The sequence below is a fragment of the Cotesia glomerata genome, linkage group LG1 (genome assembly GCF_020080835.1).
Source record: "Cotesia glomerata isolate CgM1 linkage group LG1, MPM_Cglom_v2.3, whole genome shotgun sequence".
In the NCBI taxonomy this organism is placed as follows: Eukaryota; Metazoa; Arthropoda; class Insecta; order Hymenoptera; family Braconidae; genus Cotesia; species Cotesia glomerata.
In genome coordinates, this window is record NC_058158.1 from 26,815,584 (window position 1) to 26,830,972 (window position 15,389).

Here is a 15,389-nt window from a genome sequence, read left to right on the forward strand (position 1 = left end):
TTTGCAGATATTTTGTCGCGAGTATTTTGCGGTTGCATTAAATGTCGAGTTTTTATCTTCTAACATGTTATGAAAGTTAATCTTCTCTAACAAAAATTCTCATTACTTAGTCATCATCTTTTTGACAAAATTTAAATTTTAAGTCTTAATTTGTAATACTTACAATTACATCTGCTTAAAATACATTTACACACAATAATAATGATTGCACAAACCTATTATCGACTTTCCATAATCCAAATTTGAATAAATTTATTACAAATATACTTTCACGGTCATTTAATTTTTTAAGCATAAAATACAAGTTTATCAATTTCATATTTTTGTTATTTTTAATTTCAATTTTTTGAAAAAATTATATTAATATTTCAATCTAAAAAATTATTGAGCAACTTTTAATATTTATGTAATGCCACAAAATCAAATTATCTGAGAAAACATTTTTTTTTCTTTATGTAAAAAAAAACTGAATAACCATGAAAGTAATGAATCACTGAAAAATATATGAAATTGAGTTAATAAAAAAATTAATATTAGATGTAACATATCAGCGAAAGTAATCAAATAATTACAAAAATTTAAATCCTGCGATCCGTAACAGAGTATGGGATAGTTACAGTGATCACGAGTCATTAGCGTGTTTGGCACATATATATATATATAGCATATATATATATATATAAATATATATATATATATATATATATATATATATATATATATATATATATATATATATATATATATATATATATATATATATATATATATATATATATATATATATATATATATATATTTATATATTTATACACACACGAGAAAAAAAATATTTCTCTTTACTCAGACGCCGATAATTGGGCTCCGTTTCATCACTAAATTGTCTATTCAATTAAATGAAATATATTTCAAAAGCTAAATTTACTTAAAATTTTTAATAATCATGTTTACAATATTTTTAGAGTTAAAGAATTAAATTTTGGTTTGGGTTCAAGTTAGATAATTAATAACGAAGAATAAAAATTAAATAATAAACAAAATTGGAGTATGTGTGTGTTTACATGTATTCAATATACGAACGGAGAGAAGAAGAAAAAGGAAGAAATGATTACAAAGTGAATGGAAGACTTTAAATTCTGACACACTGCAGGACAGCCCAACCATGACCCTGAAATAAACTTATTCCAATAAATAATTCAACTGAGAATTTATGTTATTATGATGATCATCGTCAACCGCAGGTATATATATTTGGCCCATCGTCAAATTACTCTCAGTTTTGAGAAACAACCATTGTGAATACACATCATATTAACTCTGTGACTAATTATTCTATAAATTTATATTTATATTAAAACAAGGAATTTTTATTTAAATTACAACATGCAAGTTCTAGTATGTTCTTTCTTTATTTCGGCTCTTGTTTTGGTGACTTTTGCGCAAGTCCGTGAGTATTTTTTGCAGGTTTTAATTACCAACAATAAACTTATTCATTATTATAAAATATCTTAACATTGATTTTGTGAACACAGCACCATACATTAAAATTTGTGGACGGAAAAATCCTCAATTAAATCAATGCATAAAAAACAGCGTCGAATCTCTCCGGACAAAACTTCGCTCAGGCATACCCGAGCTTAATGTTCCGGCTATGGAATACTTGGAAATTGAAGAAGGATTACCATTAGCTAATTCTAATGAAATCAAAGCATCAGCGAAGCAAATTAAACTTTTTGGATTACCCGGCTTCATTATCAATGACATTAAGATGGATCTGGATACTAAATCTATCGACATTGACGTATCATTCAAACAAGTTCAACTGGAAGGCGATTATGATGTCACTGCGAAAATAATTGTTCCAGTATCTGGAAAAGGACCTATCAAAATAGATGCAAGTAAGTTTATTTTAGATTGATTTTTTATTATTTCATACTAGTAGAAATTTCGTAAAAAAAAAATATTTTAACGGTAATTTGAGGATAAAAAAGTGAAAAATAGAATTAAAGTTTTTTGGAAAATTATACTATACATGCATGGAAATTCTTAAAAAATTGAAAACTTTTTGGTCTGCTGTCTAAAAATTCAAACAATTTTTATCTGAAAAAGATTAAGATCTGAAAGAAACAGTAAAAAAATGGACTGGAACATCTACAATAAAACCTTGATGTCAAAGCTCTAATTAAATGTTAGGTATTTTAAGTTATAATTACTAACTTACAGAGAATTGAAATTAAGTTTAAAAGTTAAGAAAAATTATATTTTTTATCATTTCTGATCAAAATGCATTCGTTTTTTTTAACTATGCTTAAATACTACGAAAAAATGGAATTAACGTAAACTTAATTTTAACTCTATAGTGAAAGGTTAAAATGAACTCGCGCCACCTGACCGGTATTATTTCATAATTATTTTTTTCACGATCACGGCAATATCGAGTTTAAAAATAATAATATTTCATCAAACATTAAAAATCCATCAAGAATAATATCTACATAAATTGTATTTTAAGAAATAAATTGATATCACATTCCTGAAGACAAAAGGGTGTATAACAAAAAGTTTTTCCCTCCAATCAACTAAGAAATGTTACAGTTGTGAAAATTTACTTAAAAAATGAAAAATGAATTTTTTTTCGAGATGCGCCTTTTTGGCTTCAAGAAAAAAAAATTACCAACGTAAAAAAGGGCGTATAATTTAAAGTTTTTTTTCCCCTAAAACAAAAAGGACGTATATGTAAAAAAATTTTATTTTTATTTTCTAACTTTCTAAATAAAAAATTGAACATTCTGAACATCTGTTGCTATAAAAATTAAAAATTTTCTGAAGTAGACTCTTGGGATAGCACAACGTCAGAGTTTGCCCGAGTCGAAATTTGAGTTCCGTTTTAACCGTAATTTTTTCCCATCTCAATTTTACGGTCAAAACAGACTTGGCGCTGTATTGATAGTTCATTTAAACTGAGGTCTGGTTTCACCATAACTAGTGGAGTTTTGTCCCATTTTACCACGATTACGGTCAAACCGGACTTGAAATAATAATAATAATAAATAATAAATTAAATTTTGAAATTCTTAGGGATCCGGGTTCAAATCCAACTGAAATCCCATTTATTTATTTATTTTTTTTTGTTTTAACCACTGCAATAATAATTATTATTATTGTTATAAAAAATAAGTAGTAATAATTAATAATAATTTTCATTAATATAAAAATTTTTCATTAACAATTATTACTACTATAAACATCGTTTATGAACAGAAAAAAATATATAAATTAATTTTTTAACAAAAAAAAAAAAAAATGAACGATCTCCCAAATTCGGGAGAGTAATTTTCCTCGAACAGGGATTATTTACTGTCCAGTTTTTACAGATTAAGGAGTAGGGAGATAGGAAAAAAGGATTCCAATGTCAAATTACCCTAATACGCTTCGTAAAGAAAGAAATAAATAAAAATCGCTTTGCCCTAACCGAGAACCGAACTCGGGATCTATCGTAGCCAGACTTACGCGCTACTCGCATCGCTACACGGCCGACTGATAAACGCTGAATCTCAGTAGCATTATAAACTTTTTAAATGACGCGTCTTTAAATAACTAAATTCTGAGTGGAATCTGAAAAAGAACTTCACGAAGAAATTAAATGAATAATAATAATTATATCTATAGACATTCAAAATTCCCATTATCTCTAATAATATATAAAATTTTGAATTCGGCACAAAAAATATTTTAACTTATTTTACATATTATCACTCTAAAAATGTTTAAGATCTACATGTACAGGATCTCGAAATTGAAAAAAAAAAAAATAAATTATTAAGAAAAAAGCCGTGAATTTAAAAAAAAAATATGTAACGTAATCCAGTTGTAAATTCAAATATTTATAAATGTTCAAAAGCTTATAGTTTGGTCACAAGTGGACCAAATGACACCTCTTTTTCTTCAATTTCTTTTCTCTTTCTACTTTTTTTTGTGCCTTTTATAAACAAAAATTGAAATTTAATTTCTTATTCTCAATTATTCATCTTATACTTCTATTTTCAATTTTAAGATTTGGTGATTGTTTATTTCGACGGTCACTATAGCTCGGGGTATGAAATCAACATTCTTAGATTATTTTCCACTTGGTGGATATTTTTTTTTTTTTGAATAAATCTAAAGTAGAAAAATTTTTCAAAATTTTTTTTTGAAAAATGTTAATTTTTGGATAAAACAAATTATGAAAAATGTAAAATTTTGGGTTAAAAAAAAATTTTAACAAAATATCAAAAAATTAATATTTTCAAAAAAAATTTTTTCTACTTGTAAAATATATTTTTTTTTTGTTATTAGAGTAAATCTAAAATAGAAAAATTTTTTGAAAAATTTTAATTTTTGAATAACCAACAATTGCGAAAAATTTCAATTTTAGAATAAAAAAAAATATGAAAAACGTCAAGTGTTCGATAAAAAAAAAATTTTGAAAAAATATCAAAAAATTAATATTTTCGAAAAATTTTTTTTTAATTATTTATTTTTATTCATAGAATACGAAACAAATTACCAAAAATTGATAGGCTAAGTGGATAAATTTTATTGCCGATTTTCTATCAGAGCAAAATTTAAGTTAACATTTAAATTGCGACAACTAGTTTACTTTTAAAAACGTGAAACTAAACAATTACCTACGATTCTTATATATTTTAAAATTTTGTGCAGTGAAAATATGTGAACTAAGCTGAATTTAGAATAGAATAATTTTTTTTTTTTTCAAAATCCAAATTTTTGAAAAAAAAAACCCCTTTTCTGAGGTTAATATTATTATTATTTTTATTATTATTTATTTTTAATTTGTAAATGTCAACTTTTCATAAAAATTTGTTTTTTATTAATTTGAATTTTCGCGCCTAAGAACTACAAGATGGCAAGAAAAATAATAATAATCAACAAGATGACAAGTATAATAATAATATTAATAATGATAATATTATACTTTTGGAAATTTTTACGATCAAAACAGACCTGCGTAAAACGGAACTCGAATTTTGACTCGGGTGGTAAAAGCTTCATTTTTGAAAATCTAATAAAACTCATTAATTTGTCGAATTGATTAAAATTTTCAATTTTTATAGCCAGAAATTCAAAACTTTTAATTTATAACGCGGAAAGTTAGAAAATAAAAATATAATTTTTTCGATACTTATAGACCTTTTTTGCTTTAAGAATTTTTTTTTCTTAAAGTAGTAAGAGCGTACCTAAAAAATATTCAATTTTCATGTTTTCAGTAAATCTTCATATTTCTAACATTCCTGGATTGATTAGAGCGAAAAAACTCATTATACACCCTTTTTGCTCTGTAAAGCAAGAAAAACTTTTAATTCGCGCTACGCCCTTTTAGCTCTAGAAACGCGATATGGAAAAAATGTTAGAGCTATCAACATTAATTTAAATTGAATTACGCAAATTTTAACTACAACATTATTGACTGTAAAAACTAATCAATTTTTTTTCTTTTTCCAGACGACGTAACCGCGAAGGTATCTTTACACTATCGCTTGGTGAACACCAAAAAAGGTCAGCGTATGCACTTCCCATCAATGACCTGTAAACTGAAAATTGCTAATTACCACTCGAAATTCATCCCCCGTGACAGTCAAGATGCAACTTTGTCAGAAGCTATCAATTCAGTTATCAATAACAGCCAACAAGAAATTTTAGACGGAATAATTCCAAGTCTTGAAAGATCCATCTCCAGAAAACTTCTCGAACTTGCCAACAAAGTTACCAAGAACTTTACTTACGATGAGCTATTCCCCGATCGGGAATAATTGGTATTATTGTTGGGATAATTATTTAATTTAAAGTTATAATATGGTTGATGTTATACTGTCGATAAAAAACGAACGTGTTACTCAATACTCTTTTAAATTATATAATATTAATTATTATTATTATCATTAATGTTATTATATTTAATAATATATAATAGATATTAATTTAATGAAGTAAAGTATTGTAAACTTTAAATGTATTTGGTACGGAAAATTTGTGACGCTGAGATAATATGTCAATATCTTAAAATAGCATCACGCTTGATCCGAGTTTAGTAATACAGTGATACAAGTTCTGTAAAAGTATTCATCAAAAAATTTGTTATATATATATATATATATATATATATATATATATATATATATATATATATATATATATATATATATATATATATATGTATATATATATTGTGTGGAAAAATAAAAATGGAATATTTAAGCGACATAAATTATATTTCTTTAATCAATTAATACACTGTTTAGAAGACTTCATTTAATTTAAAAGAGTAAAATCTTGAACCAAGAAAATTTTTAAAGTCGTTCATTGTATTCAAGACTTTTTTATGGGATTAAGTTAATTTTTCTTTGTTAATTAGTGTATTGAAGTTGACAAACACTTGATAATTTTTTCGAAATTTTTTTTAAACAATAAATTATAAAGAAAATTTTTTTGATGTGAAACATCTATAGCCGCACGTAAAACCGATTTCTGGCGTGGCGACGCATGCCGTGGTGACGCGTCGCCACGCTATATGATAGTATATATATACAGTCTATATGCAGTAGTGTGTACGGTGTGGCGACGCGTCGCCATGCGCAATCGACTGTGCGATTCTCTCCCACTCGATCCGGCGTTAAGCCATCTTTCTCGCTACACTGAGCTCGGATACCTATAGTGTATACTCCGTAGTGTATACAGTGTTGTTTACTACAGTACACATAACCTGTGTTTTACTTGAAAACAAATTATTTTTCTGATAATAAAATGTCTGACCGTGTTAATTTAGAGAGTGAAAGTGATCAGCCTCCTGCAAAGAAAGCAAAATCACACTATGACACACTATCAAGTCATCAGTAAGTTAATTATATTTTTATAATTAAAGTATGCATTTATCTGTGCATTAAGCACACGTATATTTGGTGTGTTTTGAGCGCCAATAAATGTAAAATCTACTCTCTTGGTAGATTAAAATTCACATAAATTTCATTGCATATAATGTTTTTAAATTAATTATTAATTTTAATTACATTTTTATTGAAATTAATGCATTAAAACAATTGCTTAGAGAATAAATTTATTAAGACTGACAGAATTGTATTTCATAAAATCAGCTGATGGCGTGCAGCGCACGAATGTTTTTCTTATTTGTTATTAATATGAACATTAAAAAATTAATTAATTTTTCTAATCATAGTGGAATTTATAGTGAAACATTCATTATTGATATTTATAATTTACGATCTTTAGTAATATATTGAAATAACTAGCTAAGATTCTTGAGTTTACTAATATATTGAAGCCAATTTAAATTTTTCTGTATATTTTAATAACATATTTTTTATAAATATTTCAGAACCCAACAATCATCACAGGGGTCACAAAATATTATTATTGAAACTGGACATCACCAAGATCAGTTAAACACAAGACATACTATTAATGTTATGTAAGATTTTATTAATCTAATAGTACCAGAATATACTAATTTTTATTTAAGCTCTCAAGGAGGTACATATGACGAGGTGGTCTATGAGTATAGTAAAAGTTATTCTATTTCATTACTTTACGTAGCTTTAACACGAGTAACAAGTCTTGAAGGGTTGTTTATATGTAACATTCAGGATAATTTATGATTTTATCATGGAAGAAGAGTAGATCCATCAGTTTCAAGTTTACAGCAAGAATTTAAAAGATTATCTCTAAACAAACTTACTACATTGCAAGGACTGATCACTGAATTTATAAACTCCAGAAATAAATTAACCATTTATACTTTAAACTGCCAAAGTCTCAGAAAACATACTACTGATTTACAAGATTCTATTTGTCAAAGGAGTAACTTTTTATTACTAACTGAAACATGGCTTCCTGCAGATGAATCAGTTGACTTACCTAATTTTCATTGTATAGCTAAATTTAAGAGACAAAATGTTAGAGCCGCTGGAGTTGCCATTTATAAAAACAACAATACTTCACATATTACTACATTCAACATGGATTTAGTAATTCAAAATGCTACAGAAGTTCATGTCTCCCAAACATCTATTGGCGATATATGTGCTTTACACGTTAAACTAGAAGATGGAAGTGAATTGATGATTGTTGTGTACATTTCTCCTAATAAGAAAATAAATGACATCATTTCATTTTTACAGGAGAGATTATTTCCGTACAGTCACAGAGGTTCAATAACTTTCAAAACCAATAAAGACAAACTACCATTGATTTTAGCTGGGGATTTCCATGTAAATTTTGCAAAAGATGAATCAACGCCATTAATTACGTTTCTCCAAGAAGAATTTCAATTGCAAATTAATAACAATCCAAGAGAACCTACCACCAGATACGGAACAACAATAGATACTGTATTTATTAGATATCTTGATAATGTTATGTCCAATACTTTTGTAACATACTTCAGTTACCATCGACCAATTGTCACAGTAATACCGTCCTCAGAGGCAACATCGAATATAACTATTATCGAAGTCACTGATTAAACGAATTAAGTAGTCACGATTTGAAATAAATTCGTAAATTTTTGTATTTAATGAAAATAAATGTTTATTTAATAAATAGTCATCATTATCTGGAAAAAAAATCGTAATATTTTATTTTATTATTATGACATATTTAGTTCCTATTAAAATCTGTTCTTTTCTGCATATTACTTTTACAAAATAATGTCTATGTTTTACATCTGCCAGGCGTCCTGTGACGGCTCACATTTTTCTTAATTCAACATGTGAAAATTAAAAAAAAAACTATGGTTGTAATTTTTTTTTTTAATACTTTCTTAATATAAATTTATTCTTTGAATAAAACAAAAAAATTGTCAAGTGTCTGGTAACTTCAGTATTGTAATGATTAATAATTAAATTAATCGTTTTTTCTAAATGCGCATCCAGATAAAGTATATCAGTATTGAAGCTTTCAAATTATAAAAACGACAATATTGTTATGTTTTCGTTATATGATTAGGTAGAAGTACCGTTTATGATCATTTATTGTTCGAATAAACGATAGAAATGAATTTATATTAACAAACCATCATAAACTCAATTTATTTGAATATACATTTTTTAAAATTCAACAAAAATATGGTTATAATATTATAATTTTTTATAAATTAATTAAAATGTTAACTGGCCAAAAACGGTGCTAAGGTGACCAAAAACTAAGGTGGCATGGTTTGAAAATATTCATATTGTTTTTTTTTTTTTTCAGTAATATCGCATTACTTATATTTGTATTTAATTTACTGAAAATAATTTTATTAATCGCTTTTCTGATTGGATTAGTTATATTACCCATTGAAAAATGATTACAATGTAAGCATAAATTACGGAACTGACTTCTGAACACCACACAAGGCTAAATTGACTAAGTTTATTCAATGCCGCACTAAACAAACGTACACTATCAAAAAAATAAATGTTATAAAAACATAATAGTGTTATCGAAGAAAAACTTACAAAGAATGAGTTATTATTATTTCAATGACTGGAAAAAATAACTGATACTTATACTGAGAAAAACAAAAAAGTATTTAAAGATGTTTCTGCGCACTGAAGATTAATTATTGTTAGACAGAGTACAGTGAGAATAAGGAAAGATGGCTTTAAGATGAAGCCAGATAAGAGTGGGATCTGGTAAGTAACAATCAAGGTAGTCAATAATTTTACATTAATTGTATATCTTGTGATTCATCATCAATTATATGAAACTATCGATTGGTGACTTTACTAGAGTATATATTAATCTTTATTAATCAATTTATCGCAGTCATACTTCTGATCAACCGGAGGAACACTGATTTTGCAATGTTTAGTTCAGCAATTTTTTGCTTTAATTTTATTTTCTTAACTTCTTTTATTTCTGCTGAAGTTCGTAAGTAATTTTTTTTTAAATGGTGATTCGAAAGTTATAAATAATAAAGTCTATTTGTATAATAAGAGTAAATTTTTAAAAATATGGCTCAGACTTAATCTTTTTAAAATAGTATTTGATAATAAAAAATTAACCTGATTCCATTTTTTATTACATTTTAATAATTATTTGCATTAAAATTGTCAATTTATGAGTGAAGTTATACTTAAAACAATATTTTAAGATTAATAATGTGGTCACGCTAAAAGTGTTTCTTAATAGTTATCATTTTTTTGTTTAATTGAAAAAGTAAAAATGATTGAAAAGTAACCAAGCCCTTGACTTAAAAATTATTCAAAGAAGTTTTTTGAATTAATTTTTGTATAAAGCCCTTGAAATAATTTACTTGATTTCAATAATTTTTTAATTACTCAATAATATCGTATCGTATGTGAATATAAAAACAAATGTATACTTTTTTTCGTCTTATAAAAAATTTCGTTTAAAAAAAATGAGCAATGTTGTAATAAGAAATTAATTATGCTGAAAATTTTTAACAACTTTATTTCTTAGCTGAAGAAATAAAAATTTTCCTCACAATAACTTTTTTGTTGAAAAAAGTTTTCTAGATTTGTAAAAAAAATTGGATAAAAATTCGCAAGTTGTCTATTTAAATTTTTTTTTTTTTTTTTTTTTTTTTTTCAAAACAAAAATTTTTCTTCATGAAGAAAGTCTTCAGCTAAGAAATAAAAATTTTTAAAATTGTCAGCAAATTAATTTCTTGTCACAATAATACCCAAATTTTTCTAAAGAAATTTTTTCTATCATTGTACAAGAAATTTTTTGTTACTTGCATGAACAACATAACGATAAAAACTAATTTTCTATACAACAATAAATACTTGCTTTCCAATTTTATTTACATAGTAATTTTTACTTAATTAGTGCAATTATTCATTGTCTAAAAATATTTCAGCATCATATATACCAATATGTGGTCGAAGAGATCCAAATTTGAACGAGTGTATTATAAAAAGTGTAGATAAATTACGTCCAAAACTACGCGAAGGAATACCTGAGCTCAATGTGCCTCCGGTGGATCCTGTTTTCCTCAAAGATGGACTTCCACTTACTGATTCTCCGGACTTCAAAGCTGGAGCATCAAATATTAAAATTTACAATGCTCTTGACTTTGAAGTTAGAGGGCTGAACGTTGATCTCGAAAATCAGAGAATAGATGTCCGTCTTTTTTTCAAAAGATTGAGGCTGACGGGCGATTATGACGTAAAAGCCAAAATCATAGTTCCAGTTGAAGGAACCGGTCCCATTGAAATCGACAACAGTAAGTTCATTTTTATCAAAGTTTTAAATATTATACTCTTAATTAATTAACCTATTTTGACAGAGGACATCGAATCTAACTCAACAATGACATACCAGTTAGTGAACACTAAGAAAGGCAAACAGATGTTCTTCTCCGGCATGAAAAACAAACTGAAAATCGGGGACTACAAGTCAGTTTTTACCGCTAAAACTGGACCAACTGCTAAATTCTCTGAAGCAGTTAATGCCGTAATCAACGGAAATAGACAAGAAATCCTTGATACCATTACTCCTCATATCGAAAAAGCAGTATCCACAAAAATACTTGAAATAGCCAATCAAATATGTAAAAACTTCACATATGACGAATTATTCCCCGATCGAGAGTAAACTTTTTTTTTAAACGTAATCGTAGTAAATAATTTTTCATGTACTGATGGTTGACATTGATATTGTACACGTGAGAAAGAACGCACGTGGTTGGTATAATCTAAAAAAACTATAGTTAACTGTCAAGACGAGTAAATAATCATAGATACTATTTTTTAAATGCTTCATTACTTCGCTGATTTATTTATGTTTGACTTATATGTGATTATAAAATAAGGAAGAAAATAAAAATACGTTGATTTACATTAATTGTTGGCCTTCATGAACCGCCCATTATCCTCGCGTGATCAATATATAGTTTTTTTTATAACTTACATTATTTATTGTTTATTAAATGATGAGTAAATAGATTGAATTAATTTAATAAATATTTTTTATCAGACACATATAATGTATAATTTTTTTTCGCAGTACATCTCTGGTCAATTACAGATTATTATGAAAAATCATTAGATGATTAGCTAACCATAATTAGGTGATTATATGGTTAAACATTACGTGATCTTGAAAATTATTTTTCAACGAATACTTCAAATTGTCATCAGATTACATATTACATATTCATTCATATGAAAGAATTTTATTGTTAATATTTTTTTTTTCTATTTTAACTGATAAAATATTATCAATACTTTTTTATTTAATCTAATGAAAATAATATTTACGTTAATTTTTTATTTTTTTAACAATTTTTTTTGTTTTACATAATGATAATATTTACTAAATTACTTTAAACTAGAAAACAGATAATGTTTTTAAATAAGAAACGCCGATTTAATTCAGCATAGTCAGTCAAAATTACAGAGTTTAATTATATTTTTTAATTTTAGTAATTTACATGGGGAAAAGTTGATCATAGCTGAAAGGATTAACAATACCATTGCCGATATCTCTAAAAGTTGACGACAGCGTCTGTTCGACTAAGGGCATAATTTCACGTAGAAAAACATTGAAGTTAGCGTTTATCGCCTGATTAACAAGATCTCCAATCGTTTTATCACCATTGAAAAGATTTTCAAAGTGTAAATAACCGTTGCTTACTGTTACTTTAAGATCGAATTGCTCAATATGAAATTGTTTAACTCCAGAAGCGTCGGGATTTGTCGATGCTGTAAAAGTGACCGATGCATCACAGCCTGTAAAGTTACCTTGCCAACCTCCGTTTCCTGTAACTGGTAACAATAAAACTTTTCCATCGACTTCATAAGTTCCTTCGACGTATAAGTGCGGCAGCAAAAGATCAACTTTGAATTCTAGTGCAGCCAAGTCCGCACTGCAACAAATAAAAAATTATAGAATTAAATATATGGTACATTATATATTGTTTTTTTTATTAATCATATTGTAACAATTCTTCGAAGTATTTATATATATGTTTCTCATGTCACGGCCATCTAATATACGTTTATAGAATATTTAAAACGTACATGTCTACGATCAACAAACAAAAATTACTTGAATATTAAGTATATTTAAATAAATGTGACGATTGTTATTTTGATATTTATAAACTTGACATAATTTGCACTCTTCGATAAACAACTTTCAACTGAATGATCATAATTTTCAAGTAAATATGTCACTATTTTTAAAAAATTGTTCTTTTTTTTTTTTAATGCAAAAATTTTATGTATAAGAACAAAAATAGGAAATGATACTGAAATTGAGAGATATCTGATAATTTTTAGAATTTTTTTAATAAACAAATTATAGCAAGAAAATTTCATTTAAAAACTTGATCTTTAGAAGCTCTGAAAAATTATAAATGAGATTTTTATAAATAATTTTCTATGCCTAGTTTATTTTTAAACAAAAATTAAAAAATTGTCAAGTGTCTGATAACTTTAGTCTCATAATAGGAAACACTAAAAAATAAATTTCAAAAAATTTTTAGACATTAAACGATTGAAAAAATTATTTTTTTCAAAATAAGAGAAATAGTACGAAATGTAAGGTATGTCTTTTTTAATTAGATAAAAACAACAAATTTAAAATAGATAAAAATACTATTCAAATCAAACTTAATGACTAATTGTGAAAGTGAACAAGCTTTTTTTTTTTATACAAAAGTTTTATGAGATTAAAGTTAAAAAAGTGATATTATTTGTTACTTTAAATTTTTATCTTTAAAGTGATCTATCGCCTCATTTTTTTAATTATCAGAAAAATTAAAAACAAAACACATGAACTAAATTTTATCATGATGATCAATTTAGTTTAAATAAAAGACAAAGGTTGATAAAAAAAAATCTACCTATATATTTTGATAAAATTTACGTATCTCACAAAACCCACTTAATCTTGCACTTTTCTGTAGTCTAGTCACTCAAACTATTGAAAGTAAATGATGAAAAAAATTTATTTTGCAACCCTATCAGACTTTTCAAATTGTTTTAATAAAGTTAGGTACTTACTTGATATATTTAACAGAATAGTCAGCTGCTCCAAAAACTTTAATATTCTTGCACGTACATTTGACACCATGGCCTTCACCAACTAGATCATCCAGCAATAACGGCTGTAGTGACGGAATATTATACTCAGGTACACCAGTTACTAAATATGGTTTCAGATAGTCAGCACTTCTTCTTATGCAGTCATTGAGATTAGGATCATTTCTACTGCAGACTTGCAAAAAATCCGCTGTAAAAAACCCAATCACAAAAATTACAAATCTATAAAATCGAAAAAAAATATTATAAATGCTTACGTAAATCTATCGCGGATGCATACGATATAACAAAAGTAAGAAGAATAACTTTATATCCCAACATTGTCCTGAACATTGATGAGATTAGCGTTATTTTGATGGAGGTTTATGTTCATCTACAAGTTGATATGAGATTGGAGCTTGAATATATTAGGACCAAAAAAGTGCAGGTGGGATTTGCATTTAATGAAAATTGCCGACCTCTAATATCTTAACAAGGAAGTTCTCCCACTACTGTTTGCAATCTTCTTTGATAATTTATTCAAGTAAAAAATATTTGCGTTTTCAAACGCAATGTTATTGTTTCCCCAACCCTTACTTCCTCTCTGATATTGTTTTTCTAGTTGTTAATTTTTTTACCGTATACGTGATTCTCGGCTACACGTGACTCATCACAGGTAGTAATTCACTGGTTTCAGATGTCACTTTTAATCCCCTCATTAGATTATTAGTTTTATTAAATTTACCATAAAGTTATTATTATCGTATTTATATCTTATCATTTGTCAGCATACGTTTGTTGTTTTGTCAACAACAATATAATTATGAAAAAATAAGTCAACAAAAATTTAAGTGACATTTTATTCTAATTAAGGCTCAACATACCATTTTTAATTTATTTAAATTTTCTTTACCTTTATATATGGGTCATTCCACCAAATAAGAATATTTTTACGGGGCGACCCTCGCGGATTATGTTTAAAATTTATGGAGGTGTTCTCTATAATAAGAAATAAATTCCCTACAAGTTTCAGCCCTTAACATGCAGCGGTTCTGGAGTTATGATTTTTTGAAATTTTGAAAAAAAATTTTTTATAACTTTTTTATTAATTTTTCTGAAGAAGGAAGATTTTTTATTAAAATCCACGAAAAATCTTATCTTGTGGGAAAAATGCTCAGCTTTTGAATGAAAATATCCATTTTATTATAAACACATCAGAAGACCCTTTGAAATCCAATTAAAGTGGAAAAATTGATTTTTCTCGGTGTGCGGTGCAAGGTACATCCAATTTGACTTTTTTTTCTGAAAAATCAAAGTTTTTTACACAAAATATATGGT

The 15,389-nt window shown here is 26.5% G+C and overlaps 3 protein-coding genes across 3 annotated transcripts; 2 read left to right on the plus strand and 1 right to left on the minus strand.

Annotated features, from left to right (window-relative positions):
- The first annotated feature begins 1,270 nt into the window (after window positions 1-1,270).
- LOC123268093 lies at window positions 1,271-6,018 on the plus strand. The gene is made up of 3 exons (XM_044732978.1): window positions 1,271-1,447; window positions 1,533-1,898; window positions 5,503-6,018. The coding sequence occupies exons 1-3, from the start codon at window positions 1,384-1,386 to the stop codon at window positions 5,808-5,810; spliced, it is 738 nt and encodes a 245-aa protein (XP_044588913.1). The 5' UTR covers window positions 1,271-1,383; the 3' UTR covers window positions 5,811-6,018.
- A 3,756-nt stretch (window positions 6,019-9,774) lies between these two features.
- LOC123268082 lies at window positions 9,775-11,868 on the plus strand. The gene is made up of 3 exons (XM_044732968.1): window positions 9,775-9,927; window positions 10,883-11,248; window positions 11,312-11,868. Exons 1-3 carry the CDS (start codon window positions 9,861-9,863, stop codon window positions 11,617-11,619), a joined length of 741 nt encoding a protein of 246 aa, XP_044588903.1. The 5' UTR covers window positions 9,775-9,860; the 3' UTR covers window positions 11,620-11,868.
- On the minus strand, window positions 11,769-14,512 carry LOC123268072 (protein takeout-like). Its single transcript, XM_044732958.1, has 3 exons — window positions 14,330-14,512; window positions 14,034-14,262; window positions 11,769-12,892 (listed from the first exon to the last, which is right to left on the minus strand). Exons 1-3 carry the CDS (start codon window positions 14,403-14,405, stop codon window positions 12,454-12,456), a joined length of 744 nt encoding a protein of 247 aa, XP_044588893.1. The 5' UTR covers window positions 14,406-14,512; the 3' UTR covers window positions 11,769-12,453.
- Window positions 14,513-15,389: the final 877 nt, after the last annotated feature.